The sequence below is a fragment of the Pongo pygmaeus genome, chromosome 1, assembly GCF_028885625.2.
Source record: "Pongo pygmaeus isolate AG05252 chromosome 1, NHGRI_mPonPyg2-v2.0_pri, whole genome shotgun sequence".
Lineage (NCBI taxonomy): Eukaryota > Metazoa > Chordata > Mammalia > Primates > Hominidae > Pongo > Pongo pygmaeus.
The window spans coordinates 203,071,287-203,096,989 of record NC_072373.2 but is presented as its reverse complement, the minus strand read 5'-3'; the positions used below and the strand labels follow the sequence as shown (position 1 = coordinate 203,096,989).

Sequence of the window (25,703 nt, the reverse complement as noted above, 5' to 3'; positions counted from 1 at the left end):
GTCTCCAACTCCTGGACTCAAGCCATCCGCCCACCTCAGCCTCCCAAAGTGCTAGGATTACAGGCATGAGCTACCACACCCGGCCTCTTGGTGATTCTGTTTACCCAGTGTAAGTGCTCATGTTGTGATAGGTACTGTGCTAGGCAGTGCAGTTACAGCAGTGACAAAACCAAGTTATTGTACTTATGGGGCTTCCATTAAGTGGAATATTGGACACCACCACACCACCATTGTTCCTTGATTTAAAAAAAACTTTTTTTTTTTTAAATGGAGTCATGCTCTGTCACCCAGGCTGGAGTGCAGTGGCATGATCTCGGCTCACTGCAACCTCTGCCTTCCGCGATCAAGTGATTCTCCAGCCTCAGCCTCCCAAGTAGCTGGAACTACAGGTGCGCACCACCACATTCGGCTAATTTTTTTGTATTTTTAGTAGAGACGGGATTTCACCATGTTGGACAGGCTGGTGTCGAACTCCTGACCTCAGGTAATATGCCCACCTCAGCCTCCCAAAGTGCTGGGATTACAGGCGTGAGCCACTGCGCCTGGCCAAAAAAAATTTTTTGAGACAGTCTCTCTGTCACTTAGGCCAGAGTACAGTGGTGCGATCTCAGCTCACTGCCCCTTTGACCTCCCAGGCTCAATTGATCCTTCCACCTCAGCCTTCCAAGTAGTTTGGACTACAGGCATGTACCACCATTCGTGGCTAATTTTGTTTATTTTTTGTAGAGATGAGGTCTCAGTATGTTGCCCAGACTGGTCTTGAACTCCTGGACTCAAGTGATCCTCTCTCCTTGGCCTCCCAAAGAGCTGGGATTACCCAGGTGTGAGCCACCTCGCCCAGCCCAAATGTTCCTTGATTATTATTATTATTATTCAGAATATAATACAGATTGAATCTGCATAAAGTATGAGTGAAAGCTTTTTGAAATGTCATCTCAGAAGGGGAGGAATGCATCCCTTTGAAACCCTAGAGCCAGCAGGTTTTAAAATGAGAAGTGCCTTTCCGACACTCACTGTTACATCCTGGTCATTCTATAAACTCAAAGCTAATTTTCTCAGAATAAGTTGAAGATACTTTTATCTTGTAGGCTATGGTTGTTTTTGTTTTGTTTTGTTTCTTTTTTTTTTTTTTTTTTGAGACAGACTCTCACTCTGTCACCCAGGCTCGAGTGCAGTGGTGCAATCTCGGCTCACTGCAACCTCTGCCTGCTGGGTTCAAGCGATTATCATGCCTCACCCTCCTGAGTAGCTGGAATTATAGGCATGCGCCACCACGCCCAGCTAATTTTTGTATTTTTAGTAGAGACAGGGTTATGCCATGTTGGCCAGGCTGGTCTCGAACTTCTGACCTCAGTTGATCCACCTGCCTTGGCCTCCCAAAGTGCTAGGATTTCAGGCATGAGCCACTGTGCCAGGTCTGTTTTTGTTTTTTGTTTTTTGTTTGTTTGTTTGTTTTTGAGATGGAATCTCGCTCTGTCACCCAGGCTGGAGTGCAGTGGTGCAATCTCAGCTCACTGCAACCTCTGCCTCCCGGATTCAAGCGATTCTCCTGCCTTAGCCACCCGAGTAGCTGGGACTACAGGCACCTGCCACCACAGCTGGCTAATTTTTGTATTTTTAGTAGAGACAGGGTTTCACCATGTTGGCCAGGCTGGTCTCGAACTCCTGGCCTCAAGCGATCCACCTACCTCGGCCTCCCAAAGTACTGGGATAACAGGCATGAGCCACCGTGCCCCGCCTATTTTGTAGGCTATATTTATGACTACCTTTATTGTGTGAATTATCTTAATTGACTCATTTACTCAGCCTTTAAAACCACTGTAGGGTAAGAAAATAGTGTAAACAGGCCAGGAGCGGTGGCTCATGCCTGTGATCCCAGCACTTTGGGAGGCTGAGGTGGGCAGATCACGAGGTCAGGAGTTCAAGACCAGCCTGGCCAACACGGCGAAACCCCATCTCTACTAAAAATACAAAAATTAGCTGGTTTCTACTTTATTTACTGTCCCTGGTGTAAGAACATGTCAGCCTTGATGTTAATTGCACAAATTATAGTCTATGATGCACATGGCACTTTTGCCTGTCCTGGAGGATTGCCTTTAATTAACTGGCTTCCTAGAACATGTATACCTATTCACTATGGTATATAAGCTTCGGGTCTGGGGAGTAACAGCACAGAAATCTACCTGTCTTGTGGCTGCCCAAGACTATGCTTCTGTGTGTAAGTTCCCTCAGTCAATCAACCAATACTGACAAATTGGATTTGTCTGCCTCCTCCTTTGGCTCCTCAGCTCCTTCGGCATTTGGAGGTCACTTTGCATATACGGCCGTTTCACTGGACAGAGGACAACAAAGTAGTAGAGCATATGAGGTGGAGGCTATTGTGCTGACCATCTTATAAAATACAACCTGCCACAGAGGGAATGGGTTTTGGAACTAAACCAGATCGGAGAGAGCAAGCTGTAATGTCCTTTATGTCCTACTTTCAGACATCATACTCCATCATTTCTACAATATCCTATTGGTTACAGAGGTCAAGTTACTGACACTTCAATGTGGGAAGAGACTGTCCAGGTACATTAATACCAAAAGATGATATTGAAGGTCCACCTTGGAGGCTAGCTACCACATTGACTTTTGGCCAATAGGATTGAGTAACGACTGTGTGAACCTCTGGTTTGAAGATAGCAATAAAAATTACCTTTTGGGGGAAAGTAGTTCATACTTCTTAGCTATTACTGGAATCCATGACTTCTCCGACTACCAGGGCTTGCCAGGCTGTCCTTCCAGCAAATTATCAACCCTATTTGAAAAGTGAGACTGTGTGGTGCTATGATGTCAGGCTGCCTGAAGTAGAGATTTCCTGTCTCTACTTACCTTAGAGTTGTTGTGAGGATTAAATAATACATATAGAAGTCTTTTTTTAATTTTTTTATTTCAGAGTCAGATCTCAGCCAGGCGCGGCGTTTCACGCCTGTAATCCCAGCACTTTAGGAGGCTGAGGCAGGCGGATCACGAGGTCAGGAGATTGAGACCATCCTGGCCAACATGGTGAAACCCCATCTCTACTAAAAGTACAAAAGTTAGCTGGACGTGGTAGCATGTGCCTGTGATCCCAGCTACTCAGGAACCTGAGGCAGGAGAATCGCTTGAACCAGAGAGTCAGAGGTTGCAGTGAGCCCAGATCGCGCCACTGCACTCCAGCCTGGTGACAGAGGGAGACTCTGTCTCAAAAAAAAAAAAAAAGACTCAGATCTCACTCTGTTGCTCAAGCTAGAGTGCAGTGGCATGATCACAGTTCACTGCAGCCTCGAACTCTTAGACTCAAGCAATCTTCCTACCTCAGCTTCTCGAGAAGCTGGGACTACAGGCACAAGCCACTATGCCCAGCTACATGTAGAAGTCTTTAGAACAGTGCTTGGCACATAGTATGCACTCAATTTTGTAAGCTATTATCATCTATGGCTTCTACAGAATCAACATTTTATGTTTCTTAAGAAGGAAGGTGATAGAGGGATAAATCAGAATGAACATATATGTTTACTTGTTTTTTTGCTTCCAAAGTCACTTTATTCCTATGTCACTTCTAGGCCATCAGACCATTATTGCAACCCACAACTTTTATAACTCTTTTTCAACTCCACATTACCCACCTCATATATGCCACTTTATTGCGTTGATTTCTAGAGTGTCATTTAAGTATGTGTGTGTCTGTGTGTGTGTATAAAATTGGCATACACAAAAATAACCCTCAGTGCACAATGAGTTTTGACAAGTGTATGCAGCTGTGTAATCACCACCATAATCAAGATATGGAACATATTCATCAACCCCAAAAGTTCCCTTGTGTCCTTTGGTGCCCTTCCCTCCACACCAGCCTTTATGCAACCACTAATCTGATTTATATTCCTATAGCTTTGCCTTTTCGAGAATGTCATGTAGCCAGGTGTGGTGGCTCACGCCTGTAATCCCAGCACTTTGGGAGGCCAAGGTGGGTGGATCACATGAGGCCAGGAGTTGAAGACCAGCCTGACCAACATGGTGAAACCCCATCTCTACTAAAAATACAAAATGAGCCAGGCATGGTGGCACATGCCTGTAATCCCAGCTACTCGGGAGGCTGAGGCAGGAGAATTGCTTGAGCCTGGGAGGCAGAGGTTGCAGTGAGCCGAGATTACGCCATTGCACTCCAGCCTGGGCGACAAGAGTGAAACTCCATCTCAGAAAAAAAAAGAAAATGTCATATAAATAGAATCATATAGGATATGGCCTTTTGCGTCTGCCTTTTTTCACTTAGCGTATGTGTTTGAGATTCATCCGTGTTTTTGCATGTCTCAGTAATTTATTCCACGTCTCAGTAGTTTCTTTCTATAGCTGAATAGTTTTCCACTGTATGGATGTACCACAGTTTATCTCTTCAGCAGTTGATGGACACTTGAGCTGCTTCCAGTTTTTGGTTATTATGAATAAAGCTGCCATAAATATTTGCATACAGGTCTTTTAATAGAAATGTGTTTTTATTATTCTTGGGTAAATATATAGCAGTGGAGCTGCTAAATTGCTGGGTTGTATGGTAAATTTATTCTTAACTGTATAAGAGACTGTAAAACTATTTTCCAAAGTGACTGTACCATTTTGCATCCCCACCAGCAATGATGAGTGCTAATTTTAATACAGTATTATTTGCAACCTAAGTGAATTTCCCCATTAACTCCTCCCTACCAGTCCCCAGGAAGCTCACCATACTGATAGTAATAGTGATACTTCATGATCTTGGCTTACTGCAACCTCTGCCTCCCGGGTGCAAGCCATCCTCCCACCTCAGCCTCCTGAGTAGCTGGGATTACAGGCCTGTGCCACCATGCCCAGCTAATTTTTGTATTTTTTGTAGAGACAGGGTTTCACCATGTTGTCCAGGGTAGTCTTGATCTCCTGAGCTCAAGTGATCCATCCTTTTGGCCTCCCAAAGTGCTGGGATTACAGACATGAGCCACTGCACTTGGCCCTATTCTGACTTTTAATAACATAGATTTAATTTGGCCAGTTTTGAACTTAATAAAGATGAAATGATACAGATTGTACTCATTTTATGTCTAGCTTCCTCTTCTCCTTTTTTTTTTTTTTTTAAGAGACAGGGTCTCACTCTGTCGCCCAGGCTGGAGTGCAGTGGTGCGATCATAGCTCACTGCAGCCTTGACCTCCTGGCCTCAAGGATCCTCTCACCTTGATCTTTCAGGTAGCTAGGACTACAGGCATGCACCACTGTGCCTAGCTAATTTGTGTCTGGCCTCTTTAGCTATGTATTGGGGAAGAGGTCACCTATGTTGTTCACACAGCAGTAGGCCATTTATTTTTGTGCTTTATAGTATCTGTTTATACAAACCTCTGTTGATGGATATTCGAGTTGTTTCCAGTTTGGAGCTAGTAAAAATAAATACTGCTATGAACTTCATAATAACACCAAATTGGAAACAATGCAAACATCCATCAATAAGAGAATGGATAATCAAACTGTAGGTATATTCATATGAGGAAATACTAATCAGTAATAAAAAAAGACCAAACTACTGATATAGGCGACATCATGGATAAATCTCAAACACATTGTGTTAACTGAAAAAAAGACAAACACTAAAGAATATATAAAATATGAAGTCCAAGAGCAGACAAAGCTAATCTGTAGTGATAAAAATCAGAAAGTAAAGGCCAGGTGCAGTGGCTCATGCCTGTAATCCCAGCACTTTGAGAGGCTGAGGCAGGCGGATCATTTGAGAGGCCGAGGCGGGTGGATCATTCGAGACCAGCCTGACCAACATGGTGAAATCCTGTCTCTACTAAAAATACAAAAAAATTAGCTGGACGTGGTGGCGCATGCCTGTATTCACAGCTACTCGGGAGGCTGAGGCAGGAGAATCGCTTGAACCACGAGGTGGAGGTTGCAGTGAGCCAAGATCGTGCCACTGCACTCCAGCCTGGGCGACAGAGTGAGACTACATCTCAAAAAAAAAAAAAAAAAAAAAAAAAAAATCAGTAAGTAACTTCCAGTGATGAGGGAAATGGATTAGAAAGGAGCATAAGTCAAGGAAACTTTCTGGGGTGATGATAAAAATGTTCTATCTCTTGATTTGGGTGTGGCAGTTACATGGGTGTGTACAAGTGTCAAAATCTATTGAGCTGAACACTTGATATCTGTGCATTCGATTGTATATCAATTATAACTCAATAAAAATTAAATGTAAGGGCTGGGTGTCATAGCCCACTCTTGTAATCCCAGCACTTTGGGAGGCCGAGGTGGGTGAATTGCTTGAGCCCAGGAGTTTGAGACCAGCCTGGGCAACATGGCAAGACCACATCTCTACAAAAAAAATACAAAAATCAGCCAGGTGTGGTGGTGCGTGCCTGTAGTCCCAGCTACTTGGAGGCCTGAGGTAGGAAGATGGCTTGAGCCAGGGAGATTGAGGCTGCAGCAAGTCGAGATCATGCCACTGCACTCCAGCCAGTCTCCGAAAAAAAACAAAAAGTAAATAAGTATAGAAAAATGCTGCTTGGTCCTAAAAATGCTCCTATGAACTATACCTGATTTTTGGAACACGTATAGTTGGGTATATAGTTAGGAGTAAAATTGCTGGGTCAGAAGGTACATGGGAATCCTGGCTCTGTCACTTAACAGCTGTATGACATTAGGCAAGTACCCAGAATCTCCAGTTTCTTTATCCGTACCAAGGAGCTAATATCACCTTGATGGGTGCAAACCCATGAAGACTACTTTCGTTAATTAACAAAAGTATGTGGAGCTGAGAGACATTTTCTCTAAAGCCATAGATTTTTAGAACATTTGTTGCTCAAATTATCAGTAAGAATGGAATATACCACTCTTACCTGGAGGATCAGTTACTTTGATGCAGAAGAGCAGCCTCAATTTCTAACGCAGGTGCAGAGCTTCAGATAAGGGGTTTCCAGACACAACATTCCACATTAATCTTGGCATCATGGTTTCCAAGGAAACAGGATCTTGTTAGCTGGGGCCTGATGATAATCCCTTTACACATAGCCTGGTGTGTTTGGGGGCTATCAAAACACTGCTTCTTTAAAAATTTATCTACATTTATTTCCCCCAAATCCTGGAATAACTCACTGTCTTCCTGTGTTTTGTGACATGCTCCATGATTCCTTTGGTGTGCAGTTTCCCTTGCAGCAGCAAGTTAATAAACTTAACTTTGTCTGACTACAGGTGGTCTTTATCAGATGGGCTTTATCTTGGAGATTACTGACAATGTACACAAAATGTGTTCATACTGCCTGGCACCTAACAGGCATTTAAGCAATGATAAAATTATTATTTTTATTATTCATGTGTTAATTCAATAAATGTTTGTTTGACATCCAGTATTTGCAAGGCACAGATTTACTGCTATAAGAGATGCTCACTGCAACCTCTGCCTCCCAGGCTTAAGCTACACTCCTGCCTCAGCCTCCCGAGTAGCTGAGACTACAGGCTCAGGCCACTATGCCCAGCTAATTTTTGTATTTTTGGTAGAGATAGGGTTTTGCCATTTTGCCCAGGCTGGTCTCGAACTCCTGAGCTCAAGCAATGATCAGCCTGCCTCAGCCTCCCAAAGTGCTGGGATTCCAGTCGTGAGCCACCGCGCCCAGCCTAAAAACCACTTTTATTTTACATGGAGAAAGAAAACAATATTTTTAATTCCTAAAAGAAAAATACCTTTACTGAACTTCACTTTAAATAGTGTCAAATGTAAATGAAAAAAATCATCAGTACTATTATATAGGTAAAAAAGTGCAATTTACATGACTTGCTATATGATTTGACATAAAACTACAGATTCTAAGAAACGGTAAGGTTTTATAATAATAACCAAAACAGGCCGGGTGCGGTGGCTCACGCCTGTAATCCCAACACTTTGGGAAGCCGAGGCGGGCGGATCACCTGAGGTCAGGAGTTCCAGACCAGCCTGGCCAACATGGTGAAACCCCATCTCTACTAAAAATACAAAAAGTACCCGGGCGTGGCGGCCGGCGCCTGTAATCCCAGCTACTGGGGAGGCTGAGGCAGGAGAATTGCTTGAATCCAGGAGGCGGAGGTTGCATTGAGCCGAGATTGCGCCATTGCACTCCAGCCTGGGCAACAGAGCAAGATTCCGTCTCAAAAATAAAACAAAATAACCAAAACAAGAGTCCCCAAATGTCATCCGTCTCTTTCTAGAGACAGGGAAAAAAAATGCTCTCATAAATTCTCCAACGAAAAATAGAGATAGTCACCCTTAAAAAATCCTAAGGCTGGTGGGTGGATTGCTTGAGCCCAGGAGTTTGAGACCGGCCTGGACAACATGGCCAAACCCCAACACTACAAAAAATATAAAAATTAGCTTGGCGTGGTGGAGCACGCCTGTAATACTAGCTACTCGGAGGTTAGGTGGTAGGACCTCCTGAGCCCAGGAGAAGGAGGATGCAGTGAGCGGAGATCGCGCCACTGCACTCCAACCTACGTGACAGAGCGGGACCCTGTCTCAAAAAAATAAAATAAAGAAAAAATCCTAAGGCCATATACAGGCTCATTCACTTTGGGTCTCCTTTCACCCAGGCAAGCAGCTTTCTGTCTTTGCATTTTCCAAAGACTACAAAGCAGGCTGGGGTGGGGTGTGGTGGGGTGTAGAACACAGGAAACGCAGCCAGTCCCCTTCATTTCTCACCATCTTGATCTCCTCCCAAACCGAAATCCTATGTCTTTCCTTTTAACATAGGCTTACAAAAATGCAGTCTTCTGTGGGAACATTGAGGTCATGCGTTCCAAATTACTTAAGGGAATGATTTTTAAATTTTAGGAATCTAGTTCTCCAAGAAATCTCGGTTTGGGATATAGATGAACGAGCTATTTGGGAGAGATTTAGATGAGAATGAATTTTAGAGAAGTAGCGAGGTGAGGAGAGAGTCAGCTTAGCGTTTGGGTTTTGCAGTCAAATTTCAGCAAGGCGAACTAACCTCGCTGGTATTAATTTTCTCATCGGTAAGAGGGAAAATAATAATGCTTACTTTGATGAGTTACTTTACTTCAACATTTAAAAAACCGACTCTCCGTTATCTATTCTAATAATAAAAATATAGATAGAGCATCGTCCCCTGCTGTGAAAAATCTTATGAACAAGTGAATTGCGGTGAGGATTCACATAGTATGTGCTCGATAAACATTATTTTATTGTTTAGATTAGAAGAGGGGTGGGGGGAGAAATGAAAGTGGTTTGGAAACCCCAAACACTACCAAAGCCCTGGGGATGGAAGTAGAGAGGAATTTCGGGTTACGATTTGGTTCCGGGTCTGAGTTTCAACGTTGAATTCTCCCATATTTGGACCTGAATTCTCAGAACAGAATAGGATGTAAGGGCTGAGATCATCTGGTACAGTTTTATGCAAATCGAAAATTCTTGCCTCTTGTCACTGTGCCCTGGCGAGAAACAACACCTCCACCCAAGCTCCTCCAATCTCAGCCCCAACTAGGTGACGTCATCTCCCCGCCCTGCATCCCCAAGCCTCGGGGAGTCCTGTCTCTAAGCTCCAGTCCCAGCTCCAGTCCCAGCGGCGCCTGCGCACTTTGGAACGGGGCGGGGAGGACGCGTGCGCGCCGCGTGAGGGCGGGGCTAGTGCGCACGCAGCCTTAGCTCCTTCCCCGCCCTTGCTCTTCCCAGTTTCTCCGTCAGCCTGCGGGTCCCGGCTGGCGGCTGCTTCCGGTAGGAGATCGGTGTAGGGCGAGCAGGTCTCAGCTCCTCGTCATGTCATACGGTCCCTTAGACATGTACCGGAACCCGGGGCCCTCGGGGCCCCAGCTCCGGGACTTCAGCAGCATCATCCAGACGTGCAGCGGCAACATCCAGCGGATCAGCCAAGCCAGTGAGCCGGGGTACCGAGCTGGGGGGCGGGAGCTGTCCCGGGGACAGGCCTGGGTGAGGCTGCCGGGACGCAGGGCCCGGCTGGGGCTACGGCCGAGGCCACACCTGGGGCTGTCTCGGGCTGTCCACCCTGGGGGCGGTGGGCTGCCATCCCCCAATCTGTCAGGCCCGGGTTGCCCGAGGGTCCCCGGCCCCAGCTGAAGCTTGAGCTGCTTCTCTGGAGTTCTGCCCCCCCGGTGCTGGGACCAAAACAGCCGACTTGACAGCCCGAGGGTGGGAAGGGGAGTGTGTGTCACCTCGAGAGCTGTGAGTGCGTTGACTTGGCGCAGTGGTCAGCCGAGTTTCTCCTGTCACCCACCTTCCTCCCCACCCACCTCGATTTCCTCTTAGGCCAGTTTGGATGGGGTTGTTTACTGATTTAGGCTTTAGGTTTACATTGTGCTCAGCCCCTGGCTCCTCGGAAATCAGCAACTTTCAATTAAGGGAAGTGGGGAGTGCATGTGTTTGGGTGACTTCATACACAGTCCTTCCTGTAATGAATTCGGAAATCAGACACAATGACTGGTATTTGAAAGGCGGGATGATTTCTGTTTTAATAAAGAGAATTCACCAACAGCATTTCAATTTACATTATTTTGTCTTTTGTAACAAATAATTGGGGTGTATTTTTGGATTTCAGGCAGATGAGGCTTTTGTTTTCCTTCCCTACTTAGCTGCTCTTGAACAAATCTGGTACACAGGGAAGCTAAGAGACTTAGCCACCGCCACATAGCGAGCAAGACATGGTAGAGTTGTCGGTGGAATTCAGAATGCTATTGCTTGTCTTAAAACTCCCTCCTCCCCATTAGGGTCTGAGTGAAACTGTAGCTGAATGAGTCAAATGCAGGGTGTTTCTTGTGCTTGAAAATCATCCTGAAGCCTTATAAACAGGAGATCAGCAGCAGCTTTACTTGGAAAGAATGGTGGTCATCATCCTTGTTGTTTATTATTGTTTTGTGAGCTTGGCGTACTCTGTTAATAGGTAGAACTAGTTAGTCCTGAATTACAATTATATTCTATATTTTAAAGAGTATCACTTTGCTTTCGTTTTTAAACTTATTAAAATTTTTCTTTTTTGTAGAGATGAAGTCTTGCTATGTTGGCCAGGCTGGTCTCAAACCCCTGGGCACAAGCACTTCTCCCACTTCAGCCTCCCAAAGTGCTGGGATTACGGGCATGAGCCACTGTGCCCAGCCTCATTTTTTTGATTTAAAAAAATTAAATATTTTTAATTTATTTTTTCGAGACAGAGTCTACCTCTGTCACCCAGGCAGAACGCAGTGATCTGAGTGAAGTTGTACAATCCTAGCTCACTATAACCTTGAATTCCTGATCAGCTTGCTGAGTAGCGAGGACTACAAGGATGCATCTACCGTGCCAGGCTAATTTTTAAATTTTTTGTAGGGATGGGGTCTCACTATGTTGCCCAGGCTCACTTTGCTTTTAAATCTAAATGTATATTGTAGAATTTGAGAAGTAGAAAGTTTCTGATCAAAAGGGATTGAGACTCTGGAAGTGAAAGGAAGAATATGTGGCCTGTTAAAATCCAGAAGTAAAAAAAATTAATATGACCACTGGTTAGAAAGTATAGTACTTTTTGTTCCAGTTTCCTTTTGTGAAGGAGCTGTAATACACATTAGATCAGAAAATTCTAGTTCAAGGCTGAAATTTTCTTGTTGAAGCTAAATCTAATTTTAATATCTATTTGCGAAATATTCATTCAACATGTATCCATCTATCCATCTTCCTGTGTATTTTTTATATATATAACCAGAATACTCCCAAAAGTAGATCCGACATACAGTTTTAAATTTAAATTTAAATGTTTATTTTGAGACAGGGTCTCACTCTGTCACCCAGGCTGGTGTGCAGTGGCATGATCTCAGCTCACTGCAGCCTCAATCTCCCTGGCTCAAGCAGTCCTCCTGCCTCAGCCCTACAAGTAGCTGGGACTACAGGTGTGTACCACCACGCCCGGCTAATGTTTATATTTTTTGTAGAGATGGAGTTTCACCATGTTGTCCAGTCTGGTCTCGAACTCCTGTGCTCAAGTGATCCACCCACCTTGGCCTCCCAATAGGCCAGGATTACAGGCATGCATCACCATGCCTGGCCTTCAACATATATTTATTTGAGTATGTAGTAAGTATAAGAACTGGCATGGATCTTTCAACAGGGAACCTGCAGAGTACATAACCAAAATATAAAGTTGAAAGGGATTGGTGCTATAGAAGACATATAAATAACATGCAGGTATTCTGGGGAGAGAGAGATTGTTTTTAATTGAGAAGGCATTATGGCATTTGAGTTATGTCTGGAAAGAGGATGGAAAGATTTGGACCTTCGAAGGTAAAGAGGAGAAAAGCATTCCAGGAGGGAGTAAAATGAACAGGCATCATAGTGGGGAAGCATAGGGTATATCTAGAAGAGTAATTTAATTTGGCTAGAGTGGTAGATTCCATAAAGTAGTGGGAAAAAAGGATTGAAAGGTAAATTGTGGCCCAAACATGAAGGATGTTAAATGCTAAGCTAAGGGGCTTGGATTTAGTTATTTAGGAAAGTGCGAATTGAATTCAAAGGGAGAGACTGGAATCAGAGATACCAGTTAGGGCTGTGAAAATGAAAAGAAAGGAAAGGATAGGAGAGGTTTCCTTGGTGATAGAATTGGTAAGATTTAGCTATTGATTGGGCATTGGGCCCCAGGGGATCATTTAAGTCAGATGTTAGTAATATTAATAGCTAACGTTTGAGTACATACTGTGTTCCAGGCAGTATGAAAAGTGCTTTACACGCATTATCTTATTTTATAACAACTCTGAAGCACCAGTATCATTTCCATGTTATGTATTAGGAAACAAACTAAGAAAGGTTAAATAATTGCCCTGCTAACAAATGACAATATCTGAATTTGAAACTAGGTCTCTTATGACCAGCAATTTGTCTTTTTATTACTTTTTATTAATATTACAGTTCTGGGCTGTGCTCAGTGGCTCACACCTGTAATCCCAGCACTTTAGGAGGCCAAGGAAGGAGGATTACTTGAGGCCAGGAGTTTGACACTAGCCTGGACAACATAGTGAGACCCCATCTCTACAAAAAAAATTAAAAAATTAGCCAGACATGGTAGCATGTGCCTGTAGTCCTAGCTACTCAGGAGGCTGAGGCTGGAGAATCTCTTGAGCCCAGGAGTTGGAAGCTGCAGTGAGCTGTGATTATGCCACTGTACTCCAGCCTGGGTGGCAGATCAATACTTTTGTCTCTAAATAAATAAATTAAATTAAAAATAAATCTATTGATTTTAACACTTCAGGTTTACAAGTATGCGAATAACTTGTTTTTTCACTCTACAGAGGACCCTGTTGGGGAAATACCTGAAGCCGTGGTGCTTTCTCTTCTTGTGGTGTGTTCATCTCCTCTGCCAGATTGTTAGCTCCTTTGAGTCAGGGGACATGACTTATTCATCTTTATATTTCCAGTACTTATCTCAGTCCCAAACATATGAAAGATTCATTGATCCACTGTGCAACAAATATTCCTGGAGCACCTGCTGTGTGCTGGGGTAAAGCAGAACAAGAGATAAAATCCCTCCCGATTGTGTGTGTATGTGTGTTTCTGTGTGCGGGGGGAGTATGTATACACACATACGTACATACACATATAAATAATGTCAAGTAATAATAAATGCTATGAAGAAAAAGCAGGGTAAGTGGGTAGAGAGTCAGGGAAGAGGGAGGGTGGGTGCATTATTTTAGTTGATCAAGGAAGGCATCTCTGAGGAGCTGACATTTGAGTGAGTAGACATGTGAATGAAATGAGTGAGACAGCTATGTGAGTAGCTGGGAAAGGCATTCTAGGTAGAGGGCAAGAGCGAAGACTTCGGGTGTTCAAAGAAGAGCAAGGAGGCTAGTTTGGCTGGAGTACAGTTAGAAAAGGGAGGCAGAATAGGAAAAGAGGCCAGAGAGGTAACCAGGGATCACATTATATGGAATCTTGATGCATAATAAATTGTATCGAATTGATTTGAATGAATGAGGCATTTCTACCATTTTGGAACTCTTCCTGCCTCTTTCCCCTTGCACTGTGTAGTACATACCATATCCTATGCCCTAGGCAGTGTGAGTTGAAATTCTTCCAGGCCGGGCACGGTGACTCATGCCTGTAATCCCAGCACTTTGGGAGGCCGAGGCAGGCGGATCACAAGGTCAGGAGTTTGAGACCAGCCTGGCCAATATGGTGAAACCCTGTCTTTACTAAAAATACAAAAAAATTAGCCAGGTGTGATGGTGCACGCCTGTAATCCCAGCTACTTGGGAGGCTGAGGCAGGAGAATTGCTTGAATCCGGGAGGCGGAGGTTGTGGTGAGCCGAGATTGCACCACTGCACTCTGGCCTGGATGACAGAGTGAGACTCAGTCTCAAAAAAAAAAAAAAAAAAAAAAGAAAGAAATTCTTCCCTTGGAATTGTTTGGTGAGAAATGGGAAATCTGAAATTGATGGGATGACGTTGCATCTACTCAGTTATCAAGCTAGTGCCCATCCCCAAACCTCTCCAAGAGGCCAGCACACCCAAATATACCCTTAGAATGTGAGCTCTCAGACATATATATTACCCACACACCCATACAGCCCTGCAAGGACTTGTACCCATTAAAAGTTTGAGAGAATAGTTATTCTTTTTTCTAAACTGTTCAGCCACAGATGTGGGGTTGGAATTGCTGAGCACATCAGCCTGAGATAAGGCAGCTCATTGCGTGGGTTGTTACAGGTACAGCTAAGGTTGACTGCCTGGTACAAGTGGTGATTATCAGTATGTGTTGGGTACAGAGGAAAAATATTTGACTTACTGTGGAACAAAGTGTCTGGGCAAGTATTGCTGAGGCAGATATAGCTGAAAACCTATTAGCCTCAAAGTTAACTCTGAAGGGATTAAAGAACAGCATTTCTGGCTGGGCGAGGTGTCTCACGCCTGTAATCCCAGCACTTTGGGAGGCCGAGGCGGTCGGATCACCTGAGGTCAGGCATTCGAGACCAGCCTGGCCAACATGGCGAAACTCTGCCTCTACTAAAAATAAAAAAGTAAGCCGGGCGTGATGGCAGGTGACTGTAGTTCTAGCTGCTCGGGAGGCTAAGGTAGGAGAATCGCCTGAACTGGGGAGGTGCAGGTTGCAGTGAACCAAGACCAAGATTGCTCCACTGCACTCCAGCCTGGGCAACAGAGCAAGATTCCATCTCGGAAAAAAAAAAAAAAAAAAAAAAAAAGAACAGCATTTCTGTTCTTTATGTTGCTAATTGATGTGATCTTGTTTACTAACAAAATAAGAAGAGTGGAGGTCTCACTCTGTCACCCAGGCTGGAATGCAGTGGTGCAATCGTAGTCCACTGTAACCTCAAACTCTTGGGCTTTAACGATCCTCTTACTTGAGTCTCCCAAGTAGCTAGGACTACAGGCATATGCCACTGCGCCTGGCAAGTTGTAAAAGTTTTTTAGAGACGGAGGTCTTGCTGTGTTGCCCAGGCTGGTCTTGAATTCCTGACCTCAAACCATCCTCCCACCTCAGTCTCCCAAAGCAAGAAGAGTTGAACTTTTAAAATTGATTATTATGAAATCCTTGTGGTTCTACTTTCAAAGTTATTTTCATGTTTGCCCCTTATTTTTTATGTTTCTTTGCCATCCCCTTAAGTCTTCATCAGCTCAACATCTGTATTTCAACAGCATATTCATAGTGTCTCTGATTATGGTCTCGCCCCATTCTAGTTTATACTGATAGCGCTATCAGTACTATGTCTAAAGTCCTGTTTTTATTATACTGCTCACTTCCTCAAGAGCCTGAAGTGGCTGTCTGTTGTCTACTGAATCAGATGGTTTTGTTTTTTGTTTTTTTTTTTTTGAGCCGAGTCTTACTCTGTCGCCCAGGCTGGAGTGCCATGACGCAATCTCGGCTCACTGTAATCTCCACCTCCTGGGTTCAAGCAGTTCTCCTGCCTCAGCCTACCGAGTTGCTGGGATTACAGGCACCTGCCACCACGCCCAGCTAATTTTTGTATTTTTATAGAGACAGGGTTTCACCATGTTAGCCAGGCTGGTCTCGAACTCCTGACCTCAGGTGATCCACCTGCCTCGGCCTCCCAAAGTGCTGGGATTACAGGCATAAGCCACCGCGCCTGGCCTGAATCAGATCTTAATATTTCACCTTGCTTTCACTCCCTGCGATCTTAACCCAAATTAGCCATATTTTCTACTCTTCCTTACTCTTTGCTAGGAAGGCTATTTTCTTTATGTTTCTCTACTCTATCTTTCAGTTTATATTTTGCTCATTTGGTTCCTCCTCTTTTTTTTTTTTTTTTTTTTGGAGACAGAGTTTCGCTGTTGTTAACAGCCCAGGCTGCAATGCAGTGGCGCGATCTCGGCTCACCGCAACCTCTGCCTCCGAGGTTCAAGCGATCCTCCTGCCTCAGCCTCCCGGGTAGCTGGGATTACAGGCGTGTACCACCACGCCCAGCTAATTTTATATTTTTAGTAGAGACAGGGTTTCTCCATGTTGGTCAGGCTAGTCTCGAACTCCTGACCTCAGATGATCCCTGCCTCGGCCTCCCAAAGTGCTGGGATTACAAGCATGAGTCACTGTGCCCGCCCTTTGGTTCCTCCTTTTTTTAGTATCTTTTCTCTCCCTACCTCATTGGCTATCTAAATTATACAAATCCTCTCAGTTGTGCATAAGTCCTGCTGATAGCAACTAAGTTTTTCTTTGCTTTTTTTTTTTTTTTTTTGAGACGGAGTCTTGCTCTGTTTCCCAGGCTGGAGTGCAAGTGGGGCAATCAGGCTCACCGCAACTTCCGCCTCCCGGATTCAAGCAATTCTCCTGCCTCAGCCTCCCCAGTAGCTGGGATTACAGGCGTGCACCACACGCCCGACTAATTTTTCTATTTTTAGTAGAGACAGGGTTTCACCATGTTGGCCAGGCTGGTCTTGAACTCCTGACCTCAGGTGATCTGCCTGCCTTGGCCTCCCAGAGTGCTGGGATTACAGGCGCCCAGCCTTCCTTTGCTTTTGAAAGATAAAGTGAAGTCAGAAAGATCATGGACGCTCCGGGGTCAGCAGATCTGTGACTGAATCCCTTCCCTTCCATGTATTAACCTCGAGCAGGTTATTTTCCCTTTCCGTGTGTAACCCCATTTATAAAATGAGTGAAATTATTAAAAGGAGATGTTTGAGGCTGGGCGCAGTGGCTCACACCTGTAATTCCAGCACTTGGGGAGGCTGAGGCGAGTGGATCTCTTGAGCTCAGAAATTTGAGACCAGCCTGGGCAACTTGGCGAAACCCGGGCTCTACCAAAAATACAAAAATTAGCCGGGTGTGGTGGCACACACCTATAGTCCCAGCTACTTGGGAGGCTGAGGTGGGCAGATCGCGAAGCAGAGGTAGCAGTGAGCCGAGATCACGTCACTGCACTCCAGCCTGGGTGACAGAGTGAGACCCTGTCTCAAAAAAAAAAAAAAGGGGGGATGTTTGAAAGTGTCTAGTATACTGCCTGGCACATAGCAGGCATTCAGTAAATGGTGACATTATTATTATTTTTATTATTTTGAGATGGAGTCTTGCTCTGTCGCTCAGGCTGGAGTACAGTGGCACAATCTCAGCTCACTGCAACCTCTGCCTCCCGGGGTTAAGCAATTCTCATGCCTCAGCCTCCTGAGTAGCTGGGATTATAGGCTCGTGCCACCACGCCCAGCTAATTTTTGTATTTTTAGTAGAGACAGGGTTTCACCATGTTGACCAAGCTGGTCTCGAACTCCTGACCTCAGGCGATTTGCCCACTGCGGCCTCCCAAAGTGCTGGGATTACAGGTGTGAACCACCACGCCCAGCCCCAGTGTTGACATTATTAATACTTGTTGAATCCCTTGCCCCACAATAGTTTAATAGGTAGGCAGGCTCAGGAGTCATATTGCCAGGATTTGAATCCTAGATCTGCTTCTTACTAGCTGTGTAAACACATTGCTTTACCTATTTCTCAGTTTCCTCATTGTTAAAATGGAGTTAATAATACCTATTTCATAGGGTTGTGATGATTAAATGAGATAATTCATCTACAGTCCCTGCTACATAGTAAGTGCTTAAGAAATGTTAGCTCTCATTTTGGTGTATTTTCTTTGAATTTATAATACGAGCAATTTTCCCTCACAGTTTAGCACTTACTTACATTATATATTCTTTAATTAATTCAAGCTTTTTGACATTGTCACCCCAAGCAGAGAGATCACTGTTAGTTTTGTGGAGACCATGCATTATACATTTATCTTTAGCCACAGTGCCTGGAACAACAATGGATATGTAGTTGGCATTCAATGTGTACTTAATTGATTTTATCACTGCTAAGTACCTTTTTCTTGGTCTTGAGTTTGATAATAATAGCTATCTTTAATCGAGTGCTTTTATGTGCCAGACATTGTTCTAAATTTAGCTTCATATCATCTCATTTCATCCTCACAACAACCATATAAAGATTCTCTTATTCTCATTTTTTAGGCAAAGAAACTAAGGCATAGAGGAGTGGAGCCTTTTACTCAAGATCACTTTGCTAGGAAGTAGCGGGACCAGGACAAGCATAGGCATAAGCAGTGGTTTTTTTGTTTTTTGTTTTTTTTGAGAAAGAGTCTTGCTCTGTCACCCAGGATGTGCCAGTAGTACAGTGGTGCCGTCATAGGTCACTGCAACCTTGAACTCAAGGGATCCCCCCGCCCTCCACCTTCCAAGTAGCTAGGACTACAGGCACGCACCACCACATCCAAGTAATTTTTTGATTTTTTGTAGAGACAGGCTCACTTTGTTGCCCAGGCTGGTGTCAAACTCCTGGGTTCAAGTGATCCTCCCACCTTGGCCTCCCAAAGTGCTGGGGTTACAGGCATGAACCACCATGCCTGGCCATATAGGCAGTCTTAATTCAGAGCTATGCTCTTAACCATTGCGTATTCCGAAACTGGTATGGTTAAAGGAAAATTATACCTTTGATATTTAGTATCCATTTTCACTTTAGTCTAGAACTTTACTGTTATAGTACAGTGGCTATTTTTTAAAGTCAGGTTGATGGACACGGTGACTCACACCTGTAATTCCAGCACTTTGGGAGGCCAGGGTGGGCAGATTGCCTCAAGTCAGGAGTTCGAGACCAGCCTCACTAACATGGTGAAACCCCGTTTACTAAAAATATACAGATTAGCCTGGCATGGTGGCGGGCACCTGTAATCCTAGCTACTTGGGAAGCTGAGACAGGAGAATCACTTGAACCCAGGAGGCAGAGGTTGCAGTGAGTCAAGACCGTGCCATTGCACTCCAGCCTGGGCAAAAAGAGCAAAACTCTGTCTCAAAAAAATAAAAATTTAAAAAAATAAAATTTTAAAAAAGTTAATTTTCATTGTAGTGATATAAAAACAGAATGTAAACCTAATTTTCAGAGTAAAACACCGAGATGACCTCATTTTCATAATCACCACATAGGCTATCATTTTCTCATTTGGTGTAAATAATGTTTTTTTGTTGTTGAATTTGTTTAAAATACTGAGTTACAGCATTAGATCCTGTCAAATGAAGAGAAATCTTTTTCCCACCTCTGATGATAGTTACTTTCAATATAATTTGACTTTGCTTTGACTTTGCTTTGGATGAAGGTTCATTTGGAGATTCAGATTCTGCCGATATCAGCTAAAAGCACATAAAGAATTTTCAGTTTAGAGTAGTTCCTAGTGTGGATGTTAGCTGTAACGTATAACAAATTGATTTGCTTCATACTCTTTTAAAAGTTTTAGCCAGGATATGCTTTTTTAAAATGAGAGGTCAGTGATAGGAGAAATTGAGTCCTAGTTGTTTTTTTTTGTTTGTTTGTTTGTTTTTGAGATGGAGTCGCGCTCTGTTGCCGAGGCTGGAGTGCAATGGCACGATCTCAGCTTACTGCAACCTCCGCTCCTGGGTTCAAGCGATTCTTCTGCCTCAGCCTTCTGAGTAGCTGAGACTATAGGCATGTGCCATCATGCCTGGCTAATTTTTGTATTTTTAGTAGAGACGGGGTTTCACCATGTTGGCCAGCCTGGTCTCAAAACTCCTGACCTCAGGTGATCCACCCACCTTGGCCTCCCAAAGTGCTGGGATTACAGGTGTGAGCCACCACGCCCAGCTGAGTCCTAGTTTTAAAAAGAACAAAATTGCTTACACAGAACTGAAAGACTTGTCTTTACCTTTGGCCTAGTCATCTGGTTTCGAGGATTATGTAACATTTCATAGGAAATACCCAATTATTTTCCTCCAAAAAGTTGTAGCACATCAGTCTAACATAAAACCTTCATTTACTAGACTGCTTGGAAAAGGAGTTTTCTCATTAACCAAGTTAGCCAGAAGATTCAACTCATCCTGGTAAAAATACTTCCAAAAAGCATCACTTGGCCAAGCGTGGTGGCTCATGCCTATAATCTCAGCACTTTGGGAGGCTGAGGCAGGCGGATCATCTGAGGTCAGGAGTTTGAGACCAGGCTGACCAACATGGAGAAACCCCATCTCTACTAAAAATACAAAAAATTAGCCGGGCATGGTGGCACATGCCTATAATCTCAGCTACTCGGGAGGCTGAGGCAGGAGAATCGCTTGAACCTGGGAGGCAGAGGTTGCGGTGAGCCAAGATCACACCATTGCACTCCAGCCTGGGCAACAAGAGCAAAACTCTGTCTCAAAAAAAAAAAAGCATCACTTTACTTTTTAAATTTTTATTCATTTGTCTATTTATTTTGAGACAGAGTCTTGCTCTGTTGCTTAGGCTGGAGTGCAGTGGCATGATCATAGCTCACTGCAGCCTCAAACTCCTGGGCTTGAGCGATCCTCCTCTCAGCCTCTTGAGTAGCCAGGACTACAAGCATGCGCCACCATGCTTGGCTAATTTTTAAATTTTTTGTAGAGGCAGTTCTCACTATGTTGCCCAGGCTGGTCTTGAACCCCTGGCCTCAAGTGATCTGCCCACCTTGGCCTCCCAAAGTGTTGGGATTGTAGATGTGAGCCACTGTGCCTGGCCTCACTTTTCTTTTTGATATTTTAAGTATGCTCAAGGGCAAATAAATGTATCTGTAAACACGTTATTCCTTTGTGTGCTTTAGGTTTACTGAAGGATACATCTCTTAAGTGTAAAATACATGAGTCATTGAGTTACTAGTTTTGAACAAATCCCTGATGTTGGTGATTATACAGGGCAATATACAAAAAGTCCTGCTTCTCTGGGTTCCAGTAAACTATGACACTGTTGTCCTTGTGATTTGAGTTTTAGGGTATCTGATACCTGAGTCTTGCTGGAAACTTTAAAGAAAATATCTTAATATTTAGGAATTTAGAAAGTGTTAAGGCTTAGATTAATTCTGGTGCTTAGCTAGCAAATGACCCTATAATATTCCCAACACCCCCACTTCCTCAACCCCTCCCTATCTTTCCACCCCCCAAATTTAGGTCATCCCAACAAAGGAAATCAGAAAAGTCTAGATGAAGAAGAGTTCTCCGCTGAGAATATGCAGAGAACAGCTGATTATTAATTGATTTTTTTCATATTCTATAAAATTCCCATAGCTCTGTAGCTTATTTAATAAATTTTGATAGATGATTAATAACTTGATACTTTGGCATACTTCTAAAGTTTCTAAGGAATGCTCTACTTTTTAAAGACAGTCAATAAGAAAAGACCTATTTCCTTGACTTTTTTGTCAGATCTACCTTTATGCATTATATATTCAGCCATTTTCTGGATGGGCGTGTGTGTGTTGGGAGGAGTTATACATACACAAAAATGAGTAGAATGCAGTCCCTGCCTTCTAGAGGCATATAGTCAGTCCAGTCCTGTTTGTACCTTGCATTTATGAAGTTAAGAAAAGTCACAGGTGGAACCTTTCTAAGCCAAACTTTTGGGTTGCAAAAGTACTCCTTGGTTACACAGCATAATTCTGCGACTGGAGCTATTTCACTGTTATTGAATTTTGGAATTGAGCAGTGGTGGGAGTACTTAGGGATCATTTAGTTCTCACATAGTTGTAAGGATTTAATGAGAGAAAAACCTTACACAAATAGTTTAAGTATTCAGTAAATGTCAGTGAAATCTGAATATCATCTATAATTGGTGAAAAAGAGACCCAGTCAAATGAAATGACTTGCTTAGTGCCGTGCATCTAGTTAGTCATCAAGTCTGGCTTAGATTTCAGGCCTCGTTATTCCTAGCTTATATTCGTCATTCATATCTTCTGCCTCAAAGAGCTTGCCAGAATGGAAAAGGGAGGCTAACTCTATTAATCAGTAATTAATTATGTATCACCTGGCTGCCTGGCACTCTGCTGGACTCTAGTGAGTACAGAGGAATGTTTCCATAGGTGCCAGGGAGCTGGAGAAGGGAGCAGGTTAGAGGAAGGACATCAGCCTATCTGGAGCAGAGAGCTATTAACTTAGGTATCAGATAAGTAGGATGGGGCTAAGTGGAACATTGGGAAATCTAGGCCTGCCCTGTGTGACTACATTCTTTTTCCTGTAAGAGTCAGCCTTATGAGAGAATGTAATGTGGCACATTCCACTGGAGTTAGCCCTGGGTTTAAATTCTGGTTGTAATGACACTCTATTCAAAACCTACCAGTGATTTCCCATTTCATTAAAATTCAAAGTCCTCATAATTGTTTGCAAGGCCCTATACAATCTGGGTCCCTACTACCTCCTTGGCCACCTCTCTGCTGTCTCTTGCTCACTCTGCTGTAGCCACCCTGGCCTCCATCACATCAAGCACCCTTGCTTTGGGGACTTTGTACTGATTCCTCTCTTCTCCTAGAATGCTTCTCCCCAAGATAGCTGTGTGGCTTGATCTTTCACTTTGGATCTTTGCTCAGTGTCACCTTATCAGAGAGGTCTCTCTGACCACTCTATATAACTAAGTATCCTCTGCCCACCGCTGTCACTTCAGCTCTTACCTGAATTTATTTCTCTTTATACCATTTATCACTACCTGATATGTTTATTATCTATCTCTTTTCCTTAGAAGACTCTCGAAAGCAAGTGTCTTCTAGGACATGGAATAGTGTAGAGTAGATACTCTGAATGAATGAATGAATGAGTTCTGTAACTCTCATGAGCCTCATTGTGCTCATATGCAACAATGGAATAATAATACTTACTTAAAGGATTGTTGGAGTCAAATAAGTTAATGCTTGTCAAGCCCAGTGTCTAGTACATCATAGTAGATGCTCAGTAAATGAAAATTCATGCCCTCTTTCATAAATGATTTTTATGGCTGTCCAGTTAATAGCTTTAGTGGTATCCTGATTCCCATTTGACTTAGATAAGAAGGACATACCACATGTTAGTGATGAAGAAAAGTGGTTGTCACACATAATGCTATCTTAGCAGAATGCAGTAATTATAGTGCTTATAATTGGAACCATGGAACCACTGAGCTATAGGTAACCCTCACTTAGTAGAATAGATATCTTTTAGAGAAGTCTTGTCAAAAGGCAAATTTTGAATTAAGTGAATCCTATATTTCTCTTATAAAACTGGAATCACATTTTTGTTAGGAAAATATGGTTTCAAAATAAGATGAAATCATAATCTGAAGTGCTACCAGCCTATATATACTTGACTCTGGAAATGTTTGCTTTGTATCTCCAACAATGCAGTAATTTTGGCTAGGGAGAAATAACTTGTACTTACTACTAAGGACTGAGTTGTTCCATTTCTGTTTAGGAATAGAAGCACCCAGGAATCAGAAGATTTTTGCCTAATCGTTGCTTCTTATCAGATTTAGGGACTACTGGCTGGGTGCAGTGGCTCAACCCTGCAATCCCAGCACTTTGGGAGGCCGAGGCAGGTGGATTACCTGAGGTCAGGAGTTCGAGACCAGCCTGGCCAACATGGTGAAACCCTGTGTCTACTAAAAATACAAAAATTAGCCAGGGGTGGTGGCACATGCCTGTAATCCCAGCTACTTGGGAGGCTGAGGCAGGAGAATTGCTTGAGCCTGGGGGTCGGAGGTTGCAATGAGCCGAGATCATGCCACTGCACTCCAGCCTGGCCGACAGAGCGAGACTCTGTCTCAAAAAAAAAAAAAAAAAAGATTTAGGGACTATTAGCATGTCATTGGTATTATAAGGTAACTGGTACTCAATAAATTTTAGCTTACTTTTTTACTAATCTTGGTGACCAAATTAGGGACAAGATTATGACTGTGTCCCCCAAATATTGTTATTTTAAAGAGTACCATTACCAAAAAGTGAATTTGGAACAATTAATTTTTAAATTTCAAAATTCTAATAAGTGAGCGTTCTTTCTTGTTGGACATGGGAGCATTATATGTATACTGTTTCTATAATATTCACAAATTATACAATATACATGAGTCTCCTCATTTTCTTCCACTGAACCAGTCATTTAGCAGGCTGGTGTTTCACAAGTGAAATTGGCATTAATCCAGAGAGGATAGAAAGGACTCTCACAAAGAAAGCTGAATGGCTGGAAGAGCCTTATACTTATTGTGTTATGTTATTTCTTGAAGTTCTGTTGAAACTTGATGGTAAGTGTGTTACTTCTGGGCAATGAGTACTCTATTCATATGTTCTGTACTCCAGCTACTTGTAATAGAAGACAGTGAATGCTCTTGGAAAGCAAGCAAGCAAACAAGAAATCATATAACTAACTTCCAACTTCTGTGAATGAATAAATCTCCCCCACCCTCCCCAGTAACCAGAAAAAGAAAATAGAAAGCAAGGCATAAAATAAATGAAGGGCTCTATTGTTGTTGCAGAAATCAGTAAGGGACAGGAGTGTTCAGAGTCCCAGGCAGGCTGACATTAGAGTGTTCCTCCTTATTGATAGATCAGTTCCTCTGGACCCCTGCTTTCTCGGTCTAGGATAGGAGTTAAACATTCAGGATTCAAACATTACCATTCCTAGTCTTAGCAAATATCTAGGAAAAGGTAGAGAAGGCTGAACAAAACCATATGTTTGACTGTATTATGGTATAGACAGCACAGCTGAAAGAACATAGCCATTGGAATCTGATGTACTGGGCATTGAATTTTTGCCCTGCTACTTATTAATTGTATATGCTTGTATAAGATACTTAACCTCTCTAAATACACTTCCTTACCTGCAAAATGAAAGTATATCTACTAAGGCTGGGTGCAGTGGCTCATGCTTGTAATTCCAGGACTTTGGGAGGCTGAGGCGAGTGGATCACAAGGTCAGGAAATCGAGACCATCCTGGCTAACATGGTGAAACCCCGTCTCTACTAAAAATGCAAAAAAATTAATCGGGCGTGGTGGCGGGCGCCTGTAGTCCCAGCTACTCAGGAGGCTGAGGCAGGAGAATGGCATGAACTCAGGAGGTGGAGCTTGCGTGCGCTGAGATGGTGCCACAGCACTCCAGCCTGGGTGACAGAGTGACACTCCGTCTCAAAAAAAAAAAACAAAAAAAAAAAAGTACATCTACTGAGATTGCTGTTGTGAGAATTAATAACAGAGTGTATACAAAGCTCTTAGTATATAGTGCCTGGCACTTAGAGGTGCTCAATTGGTGGTAACCCATTATTAGTAATAAGTATACATTGTCTGCAAAAATGTTGGCTATAGAAAAATTATTGTATTTGATTTGATTTTTTTTTATTGTTGCAAATTGATATCTGGCCTAGAGGCCCTTCTAAGGGTGTTGAAATTTTTAACCATTGCAATAGGAGATCTAGGAAAACTAGCAAATTTTGGGGGGATGATAAA

The 25,703-nt window shown here is 43.2% G+C and overlaps 1 protein-coding gene across 1 annotated transcript in view; it reads left to right on the top strand.

Annotated features, from left to right (window-relative positions):
• Nucleotides 1-9,622: 9,622 nt before the first annotated feature.
• Nucleotides 9,623-25,703, top strand: part of STX12 (syntaxin 12) — a 52,280-nt gene continuing 36,199 nt past the window's right edge. Inside the window, exon 1 of the mRNA XM_054498471.2 lies at nucleotides 9,623-9,897. Within this exon, the coding sequence (XP_054354446.1) occupies nucleotides 9,780-9,897 (118 nt within the window). The 5' untranslated portion in view covers nucleotides 9,623-9,779. The remainder of the gene's footprint in view (nucleotides 9,898-25,703) is intronic.